This window comes from Pseudonaja textilis, chromosome 10, assembly GCF_049901715.1.
Source record: "Pseudonaja textilis isolate UNSWEBS1 chromosome 10, rPseTex1.2, whole genome shotgun sequence".
Lineage (NCBI taxonomy): Eukaryota > Metazoa > Chordata > Lepidosauria > Squamata > Elapidae > Pseudonaja > Pseudonaja textilis.
Window position 1 is genome coordinate 17,801,706 of NC_141999.1, and position 17,670 is coordinate 17,819,375.

Below are 17,670 nucleotides of genomic sequence, written 5' to 3' on the forward strand. Positions count from 1 at the left end.
TGCCAGATGGTAATAGTTCAAAAAAAGGGGTGCCCAGGATGAGATGGATCTTTAAGAATGTTTTGAACTTTCTTAAGGCAGTAGAAGCTATAACGCTCTTCCAAAGAGATGCAGGAACTAAATTTGTATGCCTCATATTATTTTTGCCAAATAAAACATACAATTATTTTTAAAAAATAAACATAAAGAATAAAGAAATCAATTATAAATCAACTTACTTTGGGGGACTGATGTCGGACATCCAAGCATTTCCAAATTCAGCATCGTTTTTAGCTTTTTTCCCATCAGGCAAGACTTTGTCATCGTCACGATAGCCATTGAAATTCCCACACATCCCAGTCAGCTTCCCCCAATACTCAGGACCCACACGAACAAACAAAGCATGGCGGCCATTGTACTGGACCTCCAAACTGGGATGGGTTCTTATGGTTACCATCTGGCTTCTTTTTGTGATGTTAGCTAAGTGCTCTAGTTTTGCTGGCAAAGCAATTGGTATCCCATCCACCTAAAAATATAGTGGAAATCCAAATTAGGCATAAGTAATCAATTGTGTGAGGAGGAGGAGGAGAAGTGGCTGATGGCTTCAGCACAACATGAAGCCCACATGATCTCCATGATGCTGAGACTCCATTGTTTTAATTGTCCTTGTTTATATTTCCTAATCCCTCAGATCAGGATGTTCTTGGGAAAAACAAGGGAGCAGCACAGGTTCCTATTCTATACTGTAATAGCTATGATCATTTGCAAGCCAATTCATTTGAATTTGAAGACACTGGGTGAGAATAGACCCAGGGGATGGTCTGGAGTGGTGGGACCAGGGGTGGGCTGCTGAGGGGGTCTCTCAGGCTCAGGGGAGCCCCTAGCTAAGACTCTGTGGGGCTCGGAGAGGCCCCACCCCCAATAACCTCAAAAAGACAAGCAGCCTAGAATAATAAATGGACACCTTTTGGGCTTTTTTCCTTTCTAGGTGTTCAGCCAAGAGCATTTCACACCTCGTAAAAGTGTCAAGCTAGATAAAGCGCTTGTCGAGGGCTAATTCCCAAATAAGAAGAATCATGTAACTCACCAGAAACTCCACTAAGACTCCAAGATCCCTCTCACAGTCACTGCTATTAAGCCTGGTTTCACCCAGTCTTTTATTTAAGTATTAAATGGACGAAATAATAAACAACTTTTTGGTATGTTATCTTTTTTTAGGTAATTAGGGCAAAGAAGCAATGTTGAGTTGGCCACGCCCACCCAGTTACATGACCACCCAGCCATTCATTAGGGCAGAGAGCCCCTTGCTAAAAAAATTGAAGCCCACCCCTGAGAGACACATTGAATTCTTCTGATGACCTGGGAAAGAAACCCCCTGAAGTTGCTTTGAGCTCTCTTGAAGAAAAGATGAGATATATAAGGATAATAATAGATTAATTAGGCATAATAATTAGAGGTCAAATTAGAGTTAAAAATGGAATATATAGAACTGAATCTCATGTTTCCTGTATCTCAATATTATGAGAACATGCTTTGAAAAGCTCAGATTCAATCCCTAGTTAAGAACATCTGGTTCTTGGGAAAACTATCTATTCTAACATCAGAGTGATGTTCTTCCATCACAGTGGACAAAATCACTAGTTGGTTAACTAACTTATTTGGTTTCTCCACTCCCCCCCACAAGCATTGAAATTCTTGACAGATGCAGAATCATAGCAGCTAAGAATTGGAGGGACCTATACGTGCTGTTCCCACTCAGTTTGATGTAGAAAAGTACCACATCCCAACAAATGGGATTTCAGTGTTGTGATTCGCCGGTGCAGACAGCAGAGGTGAGGATGAAAGGGGACCCGTCAGGGAGTCTGGAGAGGACTTAGATGAGGATCCTGCTTCTGATGCAGGGATGTGGCCAGGACCATCTGGGAGTGGGGTGCTATCTTCGGAGCCTTCGGAGTCTGGCAGCAGCAAGGCAGAGGACCCAGGGGAGCCTGTTCCCAGTGCGCATGTGCACAGAGCTGCTAGAAGGCAAGAGCAGCTGAAGCAGAAGGGGAGACTCTGGAGTAAGGCTGGGAGGTGGTTGCCCCTCCCATAAGGGATAAAAGTCAGTCCTCAATGAGGAAAAGCTTTGCAGGAAGCAAAGCAGTTCAGTAATTTCTGAGTCCTTCTTGAAGCCCTGTACTCTGGTCGTTTTTTTCTGGGTTTTTGGATTGTCTTATGTTAGCCTTAATTGGACTTCTGTTTCTTGGCAGCATTCTACAGCACTGAAAAGCATGCTTTTATCTGGAGGAACTGTGTCTGATGAGTTTTGGCTGGGAATTCAAGTCATTCCCAGCATTACATTAAAATAGGTTTTACTTTTAAGTTTGACGAAGCCTGGGTTAGAACATTCAGCTTCTTCAAGAAGAAGACTTTCAATAAAGAGATAATTTCATTGTCAACCTTCTTTTATCACTAAAAATATCTGGATAAGGTTCAGTTAAAATCTAGTATTCTATCATCTCAAGAAATAACATATCTTTGCTCATATGTATGTACAACCTGCCAGATCTTATCTTACATTTCCAAACTAAACATTATCTCTTAAAAACCTTTGCTTTCTCAATGATGATTCTCAACATCATCACCCCATATTTTTCAAATGGCCATTGATTAGGTTGGTTTATTGTACACTTTTTTCCCCTCCTCCTTTTTTTTTGGGGGGGGTGCTTGGATCAAGAAATTGCCCTCACCTTCACATCTTTTCCTTTTTCCAAAACAATGTGAGAACTGAACTGTTTGAAGCTAAGCCAAATATCCACTCGGAAAATAAAAGATACTCGGGGATTCCGGAAATTCTTATTAGTAGCCACAACCCGGAAGGAGAAATCCAAGGAGGAGTTGGGTGTCTTTGAGATCTCATAAGCGCAACTGCCTTGGAAATGGGCTATAGCCCCATCAAATGTGAAGTAGTGAGGGTCTCCAGAAATGGTGCAAGTGGTCAGCTGATTTTTACAGCCCAGCTTTCCATCCTGAATTGCGCATTGCTGGCCAGGATTGCAACTGGCTGGGACGCAGTGAAAGGTCGACGAATTCTCACAGCTGCACCTTTTTGTGCAGTCAGAAAGCCAGAGGTGGTCTCCAACCTGAAAAGTAAACCAGTAATTAATTAATCAAGACAAGATTTGAACACTATGCCCCAATCTGTCCATCTTATTCAGATCAATTTCCTACCTCTGCAAAATAGGCTTTGTTTATCTACCTTACTAGACTTATTTCTACTATTCTTCTTGATATGTTTGACCTTAGAATGCTGCCCCTGCTACATCTTATTTTAGTCTATATGGTACCTCTTTTCATCACTGTTGGTAGCTGCTCATATTTCCAATTGTGAAAAAGATCTATGAGAAGAGAACTCTTTATTGGGAACCATTTCATGACATTTCAGGAGATTTAAGTACTTCAGATCTGCTCTTAAGTGATTTTAGTGTGTGTGTGTGTGTGTGTGTGTGTGTGTGTGTGTGTGTGTGAGTGTGTTCAAGATCTCCCTTCATTTTATCTCTATACCTCTATAATTTTATCTCTATAACTCTCCCTTCATTTTATCTCTATGAGCTCTGGTGGCGCAGTGGTTAGAGTGCAGTACTGCAGGCTATTTCTGCTGACTGCCAGCTGCCTGCAATTTGGCAGTTTGAATCTCACCAGGCTCAAGGTTGACTCAGCCTTCCATCCTTCTGAGGTGGGTAACATGAGGATCCAGATTGTTCGGGGCAACATGCTGACTCTGTAAACCGCTCAGAGAGGGCTGTAAAGTTGTATATAAGTCTAAGTGCTATTGTTATAACAGCCATCCTGTGAGGCAGGCTGGGCTGAAAGAGAGAGCATTGGTTTAAATCACTCACTAAACTTCTAAGGCTGATGAGGGATAAGAACTTGGGTCTCCCACTTTTACTCCAGCGCCTTCCGCACTACACCACATTGGCTTTGGGTTGAGAGAGAACGACTGGTCCAAAGTCATGAGTGAGCTCCAACTGTTGAAGCGAACTACAGGTAGTTCTCCACTTACAACCATTCGTTTATTGACCATTCAAAGATACGGTTAAAAAGTTACAATAGGAATGCGGTGGCTCAGTGGCTAAGACGCTGAGCTTGTCAATCAGAAAGATCAGCAGTTCAGTGGTTCGAATCCCTAGCGCTGCGTAACGGAGTGAGCTGCCATTACTTGTCCCAGCTTCTGCCAACCTAGCAGTTCGAAAGCATGTAAAAATACAAGTAGAAAAATAGGGACCACTTTGGAGGGAAGGGAACAGCATTCCATGCGCCTCCGGCGTACAGTCATGCCGGCCACATGACCATGGAGATGTCTTCTTTCACCGCACTGACCTTTGGCTTGACTTACATTATAATAATGGCCATTGTATTCACAGCCACAGCGTTCGTGCTGAATGCACTTGTTCCCGCTCCATAAGTATCCTGCATCACAGACACATCCTTCAGAGCACAGGGGGTTGCAGAGATGTGCAAATGTGGCACCAGCACAAAAACCCTCGCAGGGTGGCTGGCAGAGTTCATAATGACTGTTGTCTGGGCAATCTGGATCTTTAAAGAGAGACGGGGGTGGGGAGGAAACAGTAATTTTGCTGGTGATCCTATCCTATTTTGAAGTCTTGCAATACCAGGCATGATGATATTTGATGCATTTTTGTGGGTTTTATTTTAAACAACAATAATGTGGCCTTTATTTAGCTTTTCCTTCACACACACACAAAAAAAAACATATTCCCACCACTGCCCATAAGTCTCATAATGCTCTTTTCTAGAAAACATTCCAAATAACTCAGGTTAAATATATAAAAATGACCAAGTGAAATATTATATTTCCAAGTTTGTTGAGGAAGAAGTTTTTTCCTCAATATTCCCTTCATCCAATCAACCAGCCATTTTCATCCCTGGGATATCATAAAAGAAAGCTTCAAACTGGAACTTTTAAAAATGGCAGCACCCCACACCAAAGCTATGGATTCGATTTCCAAAGCTCCTGGGTAAATTGCTAATTAACTGTATTGTTTTTAATATATTTTACTTTAATTAATCCATTTTCTGGGTTCGCATGTTATCTTGAACCATAAGCCAACCAAACAGACTGGCTTCACATAACACACTAACAGACTAGCCAACATTTGCAGTAGCCAAACTTAGCATGTTATGGGAATGCCAAATTGCAGGCAGCCGGCAGTCAGCAGAAGTAGCCTGCAGTACTGCACTCTAACCACTGCACCACCGTGGCTCAATATTAAATATTAGATTATGCCCTAGAAGTGTTCATAAAAAAATATTGGACTTTGCTAATTGACTCACCACAAAAAGATCCAATTCTCCAAGGCTTGAGGGTGACATTGGCTCTCTGGCAGGCTGCTACGTAAGTCTGAATGGAAAGGCACAAGATCTCCGGATCCCAGGCAGATGCATAAACGTCCAAAATGCAGTTTGTTAAATAGGGTTTGGGACTGACCAGAGAATGGCAAGAAGAAAATGGCCCATCAGCATTCTGGATGATCCAGCACATGGATTTAGATCGGATGAGATGTTCCTTAACAAATAGAGGAGGCCCAAAGCTACCTGTGATCGCTGACGAACTCCAGAAGCTAGCAAGGTCCAAGGGGTGTTTTGATATGGATCTGATTTGCATGCTAGAATCGGCGTCATTGGCCCTCTTGAAATTCCCACACATCCCACATACTTGCTCTTGGTATCCAGAAGAAAGGGTTACGAAGAGGCTGTGTGCCAGGTCATAACTCACGGTTAAACCAAAGTCAGTTGTTACAACAACATAAAATCCATGTTGATAAACGGCAATCCTCTGGCTTTTCAAATGGGCAGGAAGTTGCTGAGCTATACCATTGATCTATGCAAAGGGGAAAAAAACAGGTGGCACAGTGATTAGAATGCAAGATAACTCTGTCCACTGTTAGGAGTTAGTTCCTCACCGGCTCAGGGTTGACTCAGCCTTCCATCCTTCTGAGGTTGATAAAATGAGGACCCAGATCATTGGGGGCAATACGCTGACTCTGTAAACCACTTAGAGAGGGCCGTAAAGAACTATGAAGCGGTATAGAAGTCTAAGTGTCATTGCTATTAGAAGTCATCTTTTTCTCACTTGCCATTTACCAATTATGATGCCTTCATCTGCTTCATGGTGAACACTCTCTAAATATTATTAACTTGCAGGAAATATGACCAGTGGTAAGATTCAAATTTTTTTACTACTGGTTCTGCGGGCGTGGCTTGGTGGCGTGGCTGGGGAAAGACACTGTAAAATCTCCAGTCAGAGGACATACTCAAAATTTCTGCTACCGATTCTCCAGAACTGGTCAGAACCTGCTGAATACCACCTCTGCTGGGTTGCTATCTCAGAGGCTACAAGAGGATGGCTTTAACATTCATCTTTTGTAAACATTTGTTCAGTTGGAATATAACAACAAATAGAAAACCTGCTTGAAATCACCCCACACTTTCAGATCGCAGATAAGTAAAATTGTCCTTACCAAGGCCCTCCCGTGGTGCCCTCTCTGCAGATATATCTGGGTGTTGTTCACTAGAACCAGTACCATCGATATCTCAGGAAAAAGTCTGTTAGGCATCTTCTCATTCTTCACCTCAACTCTGAAAGAAGGTAAAAGCTTGGACATTGGGCACAGTTCCACCAAGACGTACATAGAGGTGCCTTGGAAGCTGTACGGTTGCCCGTCAAAGGTGGTGTAGTGAAGAAATCCAGAAATTTGACAGGTGCCATCTGGCAACGCATGGCAGCCAAATACTCCCTTCTGAGTGCCACAGAATTGGCCAGGACCACAAAAGGAACCCTCCGTTTCAAGGGCAGAGATGGAGCCATCACAGTAATACTTTCTTTTGCAGTTTTCTCCTTCCAAGAAGAATGTTTCCCCTTTCAAGTAATACCGTCCGTTGTAGCTGCAGCCACACTGCTCCCACGGCACACAGTCCGTGCCACTCAGCACAAACCCTGCTTCACATTGGCATCCTTCTACACACCTACTCTGGAAGCAACTTGGAGGTCCAGCCGGTTGGGCGCAAGAGGCAGGGCAGGAAGAGCCACAAAATATGTAACGGCTGTTATCTGGGCAAGTCAACTCTAAACGCAAAAGATTGAATGATTTGTTTTAATACCAAAGACAGATTTTTGGAATTAATATAGTTGGGACAAAGGAGTAGGAACAGTAAAGAAAATTACTTTTGCAAGATCCAGTATGGGCCAATCACTGGGACCAGAACTGTGGTCTTCTGAGCTTTTGAACTTGTGCTGGAACTTCACTCTACTGGAATATGTGCTTTGGGCTATTCTATACATCATATGTATGTGGTGCCTTCCTATTTGTTGATTGGTGTATTTTCAGGCTTGAGCACAAGCCCAAAAGTTTGAAAGACTAAACCACTGATCCTGGCGACTGTCCCAATGTCAGCATGCTGAGTATTGCGTCCGTCAAAAGCAGAACGAGGCAGGTAGATTCCTCAAAGAACATGTTTATTGAATACATCATATCGGCACAGTTGGTGAAAACCAACTCATAAGTTCCTGCGGTTTTTCCCTAATTCAAAGAGTAAAAGTTCCCCCTCCCAGATGTCACCAGTCACATTGTCCAATGAAAGTAGCTGGCCGGCTGCTTGGTCACTCCTCTCCTCCTTCAACTGCCTCCTGTTGAGATGACCTTGGTTCCCACAGGAAAACTTTTTGTTTCGACTGTTAGCCAGTCTATCTACTTTCCCCCCTCCCTTCCCCCTCTCAGGGTTTGTGGCAACTATGAGGCAGCAAAAGATGGCTTCATCTAGGTTCGCTTCAAAGTTGACACCCAGATTGGATCTTGCAACATTATCCTGGGACATATATATTTGCTTTCATTCACGAAAAATATTTTTAATTTAAAACACACAGTTGTTATGTGACATTGTTACACATTTCCTTCCAAGTGTTTTGCTTGTTCATTAATTGTTACTAGTGCAGATTGACAGGAGTAAATATCTGACTCAAACACAAACAGATATAATCATTCAATCTTTCTTTCATTCATTCATTTAAAAACTATTTTACAGAAAGAGAAGCAAGATTTTCAGACAGTGGAATGCCATGTCCAACAGACACTATATTTTATCTGCACACCTGCAAAAAAATGTTCACTTCTGTTTTTAAAACCAGTCTTTCTACTGAATATCACTTACCACATCCAGTGATCTTTCTCCACGACTGAATCTTGATGTGCTTTGCTTGACATCTCTGAACATATGTAGATAGTACTTCACACAGAACCTTGTGGCTGCCCTGTGTTGTGCATAGGATCTTCACACAATGCTCTGCATAATGCTGAGCCTCCGTTTGGTCTTGGCAGTCTTGAAATGCCCCATTCATGTCACGAATGAGTCCACAATAAGCCAGAGATCTGTATTGGGCCAATTCAGTTTCACTGCAATTTGGTAAGGGCCCGACAGCTGCACAGTGGAATGGGGAGCCAGAATCTTTCCAGCTGTTGCCAAAAGTCTCTGGATCCTGAATCACCGAACCGCTGGGAGACCTGAAGTCATTGTGGTGATTCTGGTTGAAATCTCCACCAAGGCCACAGAGAGACCCTGAGTAAATTTCAGGAACTGAAACGGACATGTGGTGAGACCAATCATAGGAAACAGAGAGGCCCATTTCAGTCTCAATAGTGAGGAAGGTGGTAGTAGAATAAGCATAGAGTTTTCCCGTTGCAAGGGTGATGGGCAGATTCATTAGAAGGCCATTCACCTAAGACAAAGCCAGGGGAACAATGTCCTTGACAAATTCATAAATAGATTCATTTAATTAATCTATATACCAAGGGTGTCAAACTCGATTTCATTGAGGGCCGCATCGGGATTGTGTTTGACCTCTGGGGGGCGGGGGAGGCATGGCTGGGGTGGGTGTGGCCAATGCGATGTCACTTATGTGGAGGGCACCTGTGGTGGCCCAAGTGCTCTGCCAATGAAAACAGGCTCCCAAGCTCTGTTTTCGGCTGTGATGGTCTCCTGCAACCCTCTGCCAGTGAAAACAGAGTTTGGCTGCGTGCAGCCCTCCTGAGCTCTGTTTTTGCTGGCAGAGACAACGCAGGCCAGTCCTTCACTGTTTCCAGGGTGGTGCTGCAGCCCACATCTAAGCACCCCATGGGCTGGATCTGGCTCCCAGATCTTGAGTTTGACACCCCTGATCTATACACTCTCCATCTTCCAGTGACTAGATCAGGAGTCTTCAAACTTGACAGCTTTAAGACTTGTGGACTTCAACTCCCAGAATTCCTTCTCCAGTCATGTTAGCTCAGGAATTCTGGGAGTTGAAGTCCACAAGTCTTAAACTTGCCAAGTTTGAAGACCCTTGGACTAGATAGAACCGTGATGGTGAACCTATGGCACACATGCCGGAAGCGGCGCTCAGAGCCATTTCTGCCAGCACGCGAGCCATCGCCTGGAACTGATCCACTGCACATGTACAGTGGGGCTGGGAGGAGGGGTCGCATGTGCATTGTATTAAGGGTGCAGGCACACATGCAGGCACACACATGCACTTTTGGCCTGCGATGACGAAAAAAATTAGCCATCACTGAGATAGATGGATCTCTGGATAGAAAATTAGATAGACAAATGGACACTTCTTCTCCAGTAGATGTAACCTTAGGCTGAAAAGATTTTCAATTTCCAGCCAATTTCCTAATGTTGAATGCTATTCTCTTAAAGATCTGGGTGGATATTGAACAACAGGTAGATGTTATTCAACACATGACATTCTCATTCATGTTCAACTACTCTAGTCTGGGAAATAGCATCAACACTAGTAACTATCCTCTTGGGTTCAAGTCAAACTCTCCTCCCTGAACAAAAATATAAGTTAAATCATGTCTTGGGATCAGGGATGCCTATAATCAATTTCCCAATCTCCCATGGAACTCATTGTGTGACTAAGGGGCAGTCACACTCTCTTGACCCAATTTATTTCTCAGATTCTTAGGGCTGTTGTAGGGATGAATGGGAGAAAGATTCTTTTAACCTCAGAGATCTTTCTGCAAATGTAATTCTAATTTTAATCTTTCTTTCTACATTACCACTGTTGAAGGTAGATTCCCAGCCTCACTGAAAGAGAATCTTCTTGATTAACTTGTCAACAGGATTCACATTATATGTTTATCTTGATCAATGAATTAAGCCACTGTAGGGTTGAACCAAGGTTAGTATGCTGTTGAATGCACATCTCCTTAAGCTTTTTGTACAGAGTATAATGAGCTACAAGAATAACCTTGAGGAACAGGAGGAAGATCTGTAACCAAGACAATGGTTAGATAAAGGAACTTTGAGTCCAAGGCAGAAATGTAATTTGAGAAAATGTCTTAGATTTGACCCTCCCTGGTTTTCTTAAAGGGAGGGAGAAGGAAAAACTCATTCAGACTTTCAAGATTATGTTACTATAACCCTATAATAAAAGCAATATTACACTTCATAACTTTGGTTCCTAGTCTGATCTACCTCAAAAGGCTAACGTAGACTCACTATAAAGCAGTTTTTAGATCCTACAGACATTCCAATGGAAACTGGTTAGAATTTACAATACTCTTACCTTTATTAAACCATACTGCCCTTTTGCCATAATTATTTTCTCCCCATAGATTTCAAGTTCCAACTGCTTTATCCAGGATACCAAGATAGAGTCCTTATGCATATTTAATACTTGAATGTTGAAGCTCGGAAGCTTTCCTGGAGGACCACAGTATGAAACAAGGGTGTATTTGCAGGCCCCTTGAAAACTGAAAGGAACACCATCAAAAGTGATATAGTTTGAAGGGCCATATAGATGCATCAGGCCAAATCTCATTGGGTAACAACCTCGTACATCATCCACAATTTTGCACATTTCCTGAGCTTTGCAGGCATGTCCTTGACATTCCATTGGGTGAGCAGCTTGCATGCAGATGCATCTTTGGTTACAAGTGTCCCCCAGGATCACTTGTTCTCCCAGCTGGTAATAGCGGCCATTTAGGGCACAGCCACAGAGCTGTAGAGGTATGCAGACCCCAGCTTTCAGAACATAGCCTTCCCTGCAGACGCAGCCTGAGATGCAAGCTTTTTTGCAAAGGGCAGGGGCCTGGGGGTTGGCACACGTGGCAGGACAAGCTGGGCCACAAAAGTCATAATACTGGTTAACTGGACAGGTGATGCCTGAAAAGAAAAAGATCAAACAGGTTTGGGAATGCAAAACAATGTGCCCAAAATATTTCTCTAACGTACATATGGTAGAATCTCCAGCTAGACCGGAAGGTGGTGTTAAGAGGAGGTTGAGTTTAGAATCTTTTCACTGGAGAAAGTGTCACAATGACTTTCCCCCAGAATCCCTGAAGCCTTATCTGACTTTATTCCAGGGGAATATAGTCAGTCTGGTGAGATTCTTGTAACATAGGTGACTAACAATATAGTTTCTTGCTGAGACTAGTTCAACAATAAAGTATATTCAAACTTTATGCATATAAATTTACTGGTTGTGACTAATTCAGGTTGCTTGTGCCTGACAATAAATAAGCTATTGGGTAGTACAAACTTTATCATTATTTGTATGATAATTCGATATCGTACACCATATTGAATGATCAAATATGGTTATTTGCCTTCATTCATGATGATTATCATTTCCAAGGGCAGATGTTATATACTGATGTCACACCTTGACTTTCAAATACATCTACAGACATTTTCCTAATGGGAGCCACCCTTCTTATTTTGCTTACTGCATCCTGTTGCCTGCCGCCAGTCCATCACCTTCACCCCAGTAATGGTGCACATTTCATCGTAAGCTTCAATGGCCATACAGAACATGCGATTGCCCAATCCGTACTGGCATAAATCATAGACACAGGATTCATAATACAAGTCTGGGTTGTTGAGCCAGTGACATTCAGAGAAAGGCCCTGAGACGTTAATTAAGATTGCACACATTTGTTTGTACTTGTGTTGATTTGGGCAAGGAACAAGGTCTTTGGTGTTGTTTTTACAGCTGAAAAAGATAGACAAAGAACAGAGTCACAGGTCTGGGTTCCAAGTGCATAGCAAGCAAAACTCCAAGGCAGGTAAGATTCCTCAAAGAATACTTTTATTGGAATGAACATATTGGCACATATCTGGTGAAAACCGACTCTGAAGTCTCCTGTGGTTTTCACCTAATTAAAAGTAAACGTTTGGCACTTTCTCAAAACGATCAGTCACATGGTCCAATCATGGCATTCTCTGGTTGCCGGGTGACATCATTTCGCCTTCCTCTGACCAGGTGTGAGAATGTCCTTGGTTCCCAAGAGAAAATATTTTGTTTTGGCTACAGAATCCCAACTAAATCCTCCCTCCCTATCCCTTGGCTCCAGTGTGGCAACACTGAAGTGGTCAAAATGGCTTCAGTCAGGTCAGCTTCATGGTTGACAGCATCAATACTCATCACCCAAGAGACTAAGCTGTCCAGAAGAGGATTAGCTGATCTATTTGATTAAAATGTTTTAATGACTCTCTTTCTGAAACACTGTTTTTCTCAAATTCCATTGTCCTGATATCTTGGAATCAGTGGTGGGCTGAAAATTTTTTAACAACTGGCTCTCTGGCTGGGTAGGCATTCACACCCAGCCCCACTTCTCTGACATTTGCCTCAAAGGCAGAGGTAGGATTCAGCCAGTTGGAGCTAATTCCACCACTGGCTGGCCCTATCCCTGCGCATTTGGGGCCTGTTTTTGGCCATTTTCAGCCCGAAAAATGGCCTGAAAATGGCCCCAAAACATCCTGAAAACGGCCCCCAAAACAGGCCAAAAAACGAGCAGGGGCGGAGCCAGCCAGTGGTGGGATTTGCCGGTTTACTGAACTGCGCAGAATCTAAACTACTGGTTCAGTTGAACCGGTGCAAACCGGCAGCAGCCCAACTCTGCCTGGAACTCATTGGGACCATCAGAATTTCTGGGTCTCCCGATTCCAGGGTGCTCTAGCTTTTCAGATGGGGAGAGGAAGAGGCTCATCCTACCGTGCAGAGCTGGTGTTTGATATCCAAGCATTTCCAAACTGTGCATCATTCAGAGCTTTGTCTCCAGACGGTAAAAGTTTATCATCAGAAGCATCACCGTTGAAGTTGCCACACATGCCACACAGCTGATTCTGATACTCTGGACCCACCCGTAGGAACACACTACTTGCCCCGTTGAACTGGATTTCCACATTAGCTTTGGTTCTCACAGTCAACATATTCCTCACTCTCAAGATCCGAGCAATGGATCCTACATTGGCCGGTAGTTGGGTTCTTCTGCCATTAACCTTTCATAAAAGAAATACTATAAAAGTTTCTGCAGCACTAACTTAGACTAACTTTGTCACTTTGAATGAACACTAATCGGCATGCATTAAAATGAAATTTCGTTGAATGTAGCTCTCAAAGGGTCACCACCTCCAATATACACTAGATCAACATGACAAAATAAATACAAAATTATGCATATGCCCACATATATTATATGAAACAGAGAAACAACACAGTCTAGATCAGATGTATACATGTACATGGCAAAAAGAAAGAGTCCTGCAAGTTTACCAGATGGATGGCATGAGGTGCCTTGGGTGCCTTGGGAAGTAGCTTGACTCCTTCCTCTCTGTGGCAGCCCCTCAAATATTGGAACACTACTATCCTGTCTCCCCTGGTCCTTCTCTTCACTAGACAAGCCAGGCCCAGTTCCTGCAATTGTTCTTCATATGTTTTAGCCTCCAGTCCTCTAATCATCTTGGTTGCTCCTCTCTGTACTTTTTGTAGAATCTCAACCTCTTTTTTATAGTGTGGTGACTAAAACTCTATGCAGACCTCCAAGGTCCCCTTCCCTATGATTCTAGGGATCATTAGAAGACCTCCAAAATTCCTATGATTCCATGAGTCCATAGGTCAATGAGTCTATGTCACATAACCACTATACTCACATGGACAGCTTTGCCTCGCTCAAGGAACACATGGAAACTAGATTGGTGCATCTGAAACCAGATTTCCACCCGGTAAGCAAAGGAAACTCTGGGATTCTGGAAATGTCGGTTTTCAATGACAACTCGGAAGGAGAAATCCAGCGTGGAGTTGCAAGTGTGAGAGACCTCATAGTCACAGATACCCTGGAAGTGCACCAGTGCACCATCAAACGTGAAATAATGAGGATCGCCTGTGATGACGCAGGTGGTCAAGAGACTGTGGCAGCCATACAGTCCCCCCTTCAGTGTGCATTGTTGATCCGCCTTACATCTAGCTGGGAAACAACGGAAATTGCCATGGGGGTCACAACGGCATTTTTTTGCACAACCGGGCAGCCAGATATGCTCTCCAACCTGCATGGAGAACGTAGAGGTCAATATGGAAGATTCAATGAGAACAGAGTGGGTGTTTTTCAGTATTTTTTGTGTTGTTTAAAGACAGCAATAGCAATAGCACTTAGACTTATATACCACTTTAGAGTGTTTTACAGCCCTCTCTAAATGGTTTACAGAGTCAGCCTATTGCCCCCAACAATCCGGGTCCTCATTTTACCCACCTCAGAAGGATGGAAGGCTGAGTCAACCTTGAGCCTGGTGAGATTTGATCTGCAAAATTGCAGGCAGCCAGCAGGCAGCAGAAGTAGCTTGCAATACTGCACTCTAACCACTGCGCCACCGAGGCTCAGATCAGAACGATTCTCAATTAAACTATTGAGAAAATTAGAAGTTTGACAAGGCTATAAGTCATAATTTTAGCCAAAGGAATTGTGATGGCATTCTATCTTGTAAGATCTAACAGATAATTTCTTTGTTAATAACAGCCCAGGGAGCTATTACTCCTTACTCAGAAAAAGACGTATCTTGCTAATTGATAAATGACACATTTAGCTGTGGTGCGCATGATCGAATTAGCAAATGGTGAGAACAAAGGCAAGAAAATGATTGTTACAGAACCAGTTAATCTTATTGGACAAGCTGAAATAAACCTGTATTAGAATGGAATTCAATTCTTAAGAAGTGTTGACTATTAGGATAAAAAATAATCTTGACTTTTAGCTCAAATTAATGTTTTTTTAATGTTTATTTTTTTGTACAATGAATATAACTCATAATGCTAAAAGAAAAAAAAAAGAGATAAGAAAAGCAACATCACAAATTGTCATGGCTACCTTCCATTCATGTTGCTCTTTGCTAATGTTTATTGGATCTCCTCTGTTCAACTTTCCAGATCGTTCTTCAGGGTTTACTGAGAAGATGGCACCTGATTTATGGCATCTTCTCCTCAACTCCTTCACTCTCCTAATTTTCCCCAAAAGCTTTCTGCAAGCAAAGTATATGTTCCACCACATTACAAAGTGTTGGCTTTGATGGGGAATCCTACTTACTTTATAATAGCGTCCATTGTAGTTGCAACCACACTGTTCTAGCTGGACACACTTGCCGACACTCTGATAGTACCCATCATCGCAGAAACATCCTTCAGAGCAAAAAGTGCCTTGGACACCCTGAAGCCAACTGGCAGAACACTCTTTATCCACGGGGTTCCTGCAGAGCTCATAGTGACTATGTTCTGAGCACTGAAAATCTGTGGAGGGAAAGAATGGGATAATCTGAGAAACAGCCATTTCCAGCTATTGGTTGGGGGACCTATGAGTAGAAGTCCAGATCTGGTTAAAAAGGACAAGGAGACGGAGGGAGGGAAGAAGTAAGTGTACTCTAGAAAGAGTAGGAGAAAGGCCCATCCAATACTGGCTTTGGCTCTTCCTACAGTAACTTAGGATAAAGGAAGTTGTTATCTGAAGTCTCCAGGGCAATAAAATGTACAGGATCCTGAAATGGTGTTTATTTCTCTCGATTATTGGCCAAGAGGGGCAATGTCACTAGTTGCAATGCAACAACACCTGGAAAGCTGTAAACTGTCCACCCAAGCTCTAGATGACAACAGGAAGTGAACATTCCCAGAACACTGTGAGATGGGTCTGCTGCTGGATTCAGAAAACATGCTTATCTAATATGCTCCCCGCAGGGGAGCATAAATCTATATCTAGTCTTCCTATATCACAGGAGTCAGCAACCTGCGGCTCTGGAGCCGCATATGGCTCTTTCATTCCTCTGCTGCAGCTCCCTGTCACTGGAGTCACCGCCACAATTTTGAGAGGAGCTTCCGGTTGTGGGGGAGGAGGGAAACACAGCACGCTAGGAGGAGACTCTATGGTAAGGGGCGGGTTTTCCAGTAGGCTCCACAATTGATAGGGCTTTCTGTTAGGACAGGTAGAGGAAAAAGGATGCAGCACTAGGAGGAGACTCTATGGTAGGGGGAACCAGACTTCCGGTTGGCTCTAGAATCAAACAGGGGACTTCCGGTTAGGACCTTTGTGGCTCCCGGTGTTTTCAAATGGCTTTTTGAGTGTTGCTGACCCTTGCTATATCACATAGAGTAGTAAAAAAACAAGACGGAACGTAGGATAGAGGGATGAGATACATACAGCAGAAACTCTCGTTCCTCCAGGCAGAAATGTTTACATTTTCTCGTTGGCAGGCTGCTGCGTAGTTCTGAATGGAGTGGCAAAGGACACTGTGGTCTAATGCAGAGATGCAAAGGTCCAATATGCAATCATTCATGTAGGGCTCAGGAGTAACTTGAGAATGACAAGAAGCAAAGGGCCCCTGGGGATTTTGAATGATCCAGCATTTGTATTTTGCCTGGATGAGCTGTTGCTTCTCCAAACATTCTGGGTAAGAACCAGGAGGGAGATCCTTACAGTGATTCTCCGACTTCCAGCTGGCAGCAAAATGGAAGACATCCATTCCCAAAGAGCCATTTGGCATCGCAACGTCATCGTGGGTCACCCTGTTGAAATTCCCACAGAGCCCACAGGTTTGTCCCATGTATCGGGAAGGAAGGACAACAAAGAGGTTTTGCATCCGGTCGTAGCTCACAATCAGGTTGAATTTTGTTTTCAGAATGATAGACGCTCCCTGCTGGAAAATGACAGTCTCTCCTTGATTGAGGTTCACTGGGAGATTGACAGTTGCTCTGTCGATCTGATTTGAAGAAGCAAAGAAGGCTGGTTAATTTGGAGGTCCACCAAGAACAAACTACCCATCTATTTTTTAGTCATTCGAAGAAGCTTTAAAGCAGGGGTCTCCAACAGGGGTTGGATTCAAATTTTTAACAACCGGTTCTATGGGCGTGGCTTAGGTGGAGAGCGTGGCTTGGTGGTTATGTTATTGGCTGGGTGTGGCCAACTCAATATCACTCACATCGCATCTCCTCGCCTGGCCTCTCATGACTGTGGGGATGCTGCAACAGTCGTAAGTGTGAAACATGGTCATAAGTCATTTTTTCAGTGCCATTGTAGCTTTGAATGGAGGGAGGGAGGGAAGGAAGGAAGGAGGGAGGGGGGAGGAAGGAAGGAAGGAAGGAAGGAAGGAAGGAAGGAAGGAAGGAAGGAAGGAAGGAAGGAAGGAAGGAAGGAAGGAAGGAAGGAAGGAGGGAGGGAGGGAGGGAGGGAGGGAAGAAAGGAAGGAAGGAAGGAGATTATAATGAGAGTGAGTGAAGTCTCGGGGAAGTCCTGCCTTAGCAGTTGGTCACCATAGGTGCCCCTGACATGATTCCCATGTCACACCCACCATGGCCACACTTCCCTCCGCCACGCCTGCCAGCCCTCTGAG

At 43.5% G+C, this 17,670-nt stretch overlaps 1 protein-coding gene across 1 annotated transcript in view; it reads right to left on the minus strand.

Annotated features, from left to right (window-relative positions):
* Positions 1-17,670, minus strand: part of LOC113448180 (IgGFc-binding protein-like) — a 32,046-nt gene that overhangs the window by 4,953 nt on the left and 9,423 nt on the right. The window contains exons 6-17 of the mRNA XM_087939432.1: positions 16,482-17,040; positions 15,381-15,580; positions 13,957-14,139; positions 13,019-13,197; positions 11,751-12,016; positions 10,862-11,187; positions 8,188-8,752; positions 6,501-7,105; positions 5,314-5,860; positions 4,355-4,428; positions 2,709-3,101; positions 219-505 (exon numbers count right to left, since the gene is read on the minus strand). Of these exons, the coding sequence (XP_087795558.1) occupies positions 219-505; positions 2,709-3,101; positions 4,355-4,428; positions 5,314-5,860; positions 6,501-7,105; positions 8,188-8,752; positions 10,862-11,187; positions 11,751-12,016; positions 13,019-13,197; positions 13,957-14,139; positions 15,381-15,580; positions 16,482-17,040 (4,184 nt within the window). The remainder of the gene's footprint in view (positions 1-218; positions 506-2,708; positions 3,102-4,354; positions 4,429-5,313; positions 5,861-6,500; positions 7,106-8,187; positions 8,753-10,861; positions 11,188-11,750; positions 12,017-13,018; positions 13,198-13,956; positions 14,140-15,380; positions 15,581-16,481; positions 17,041-17,670) is intronic.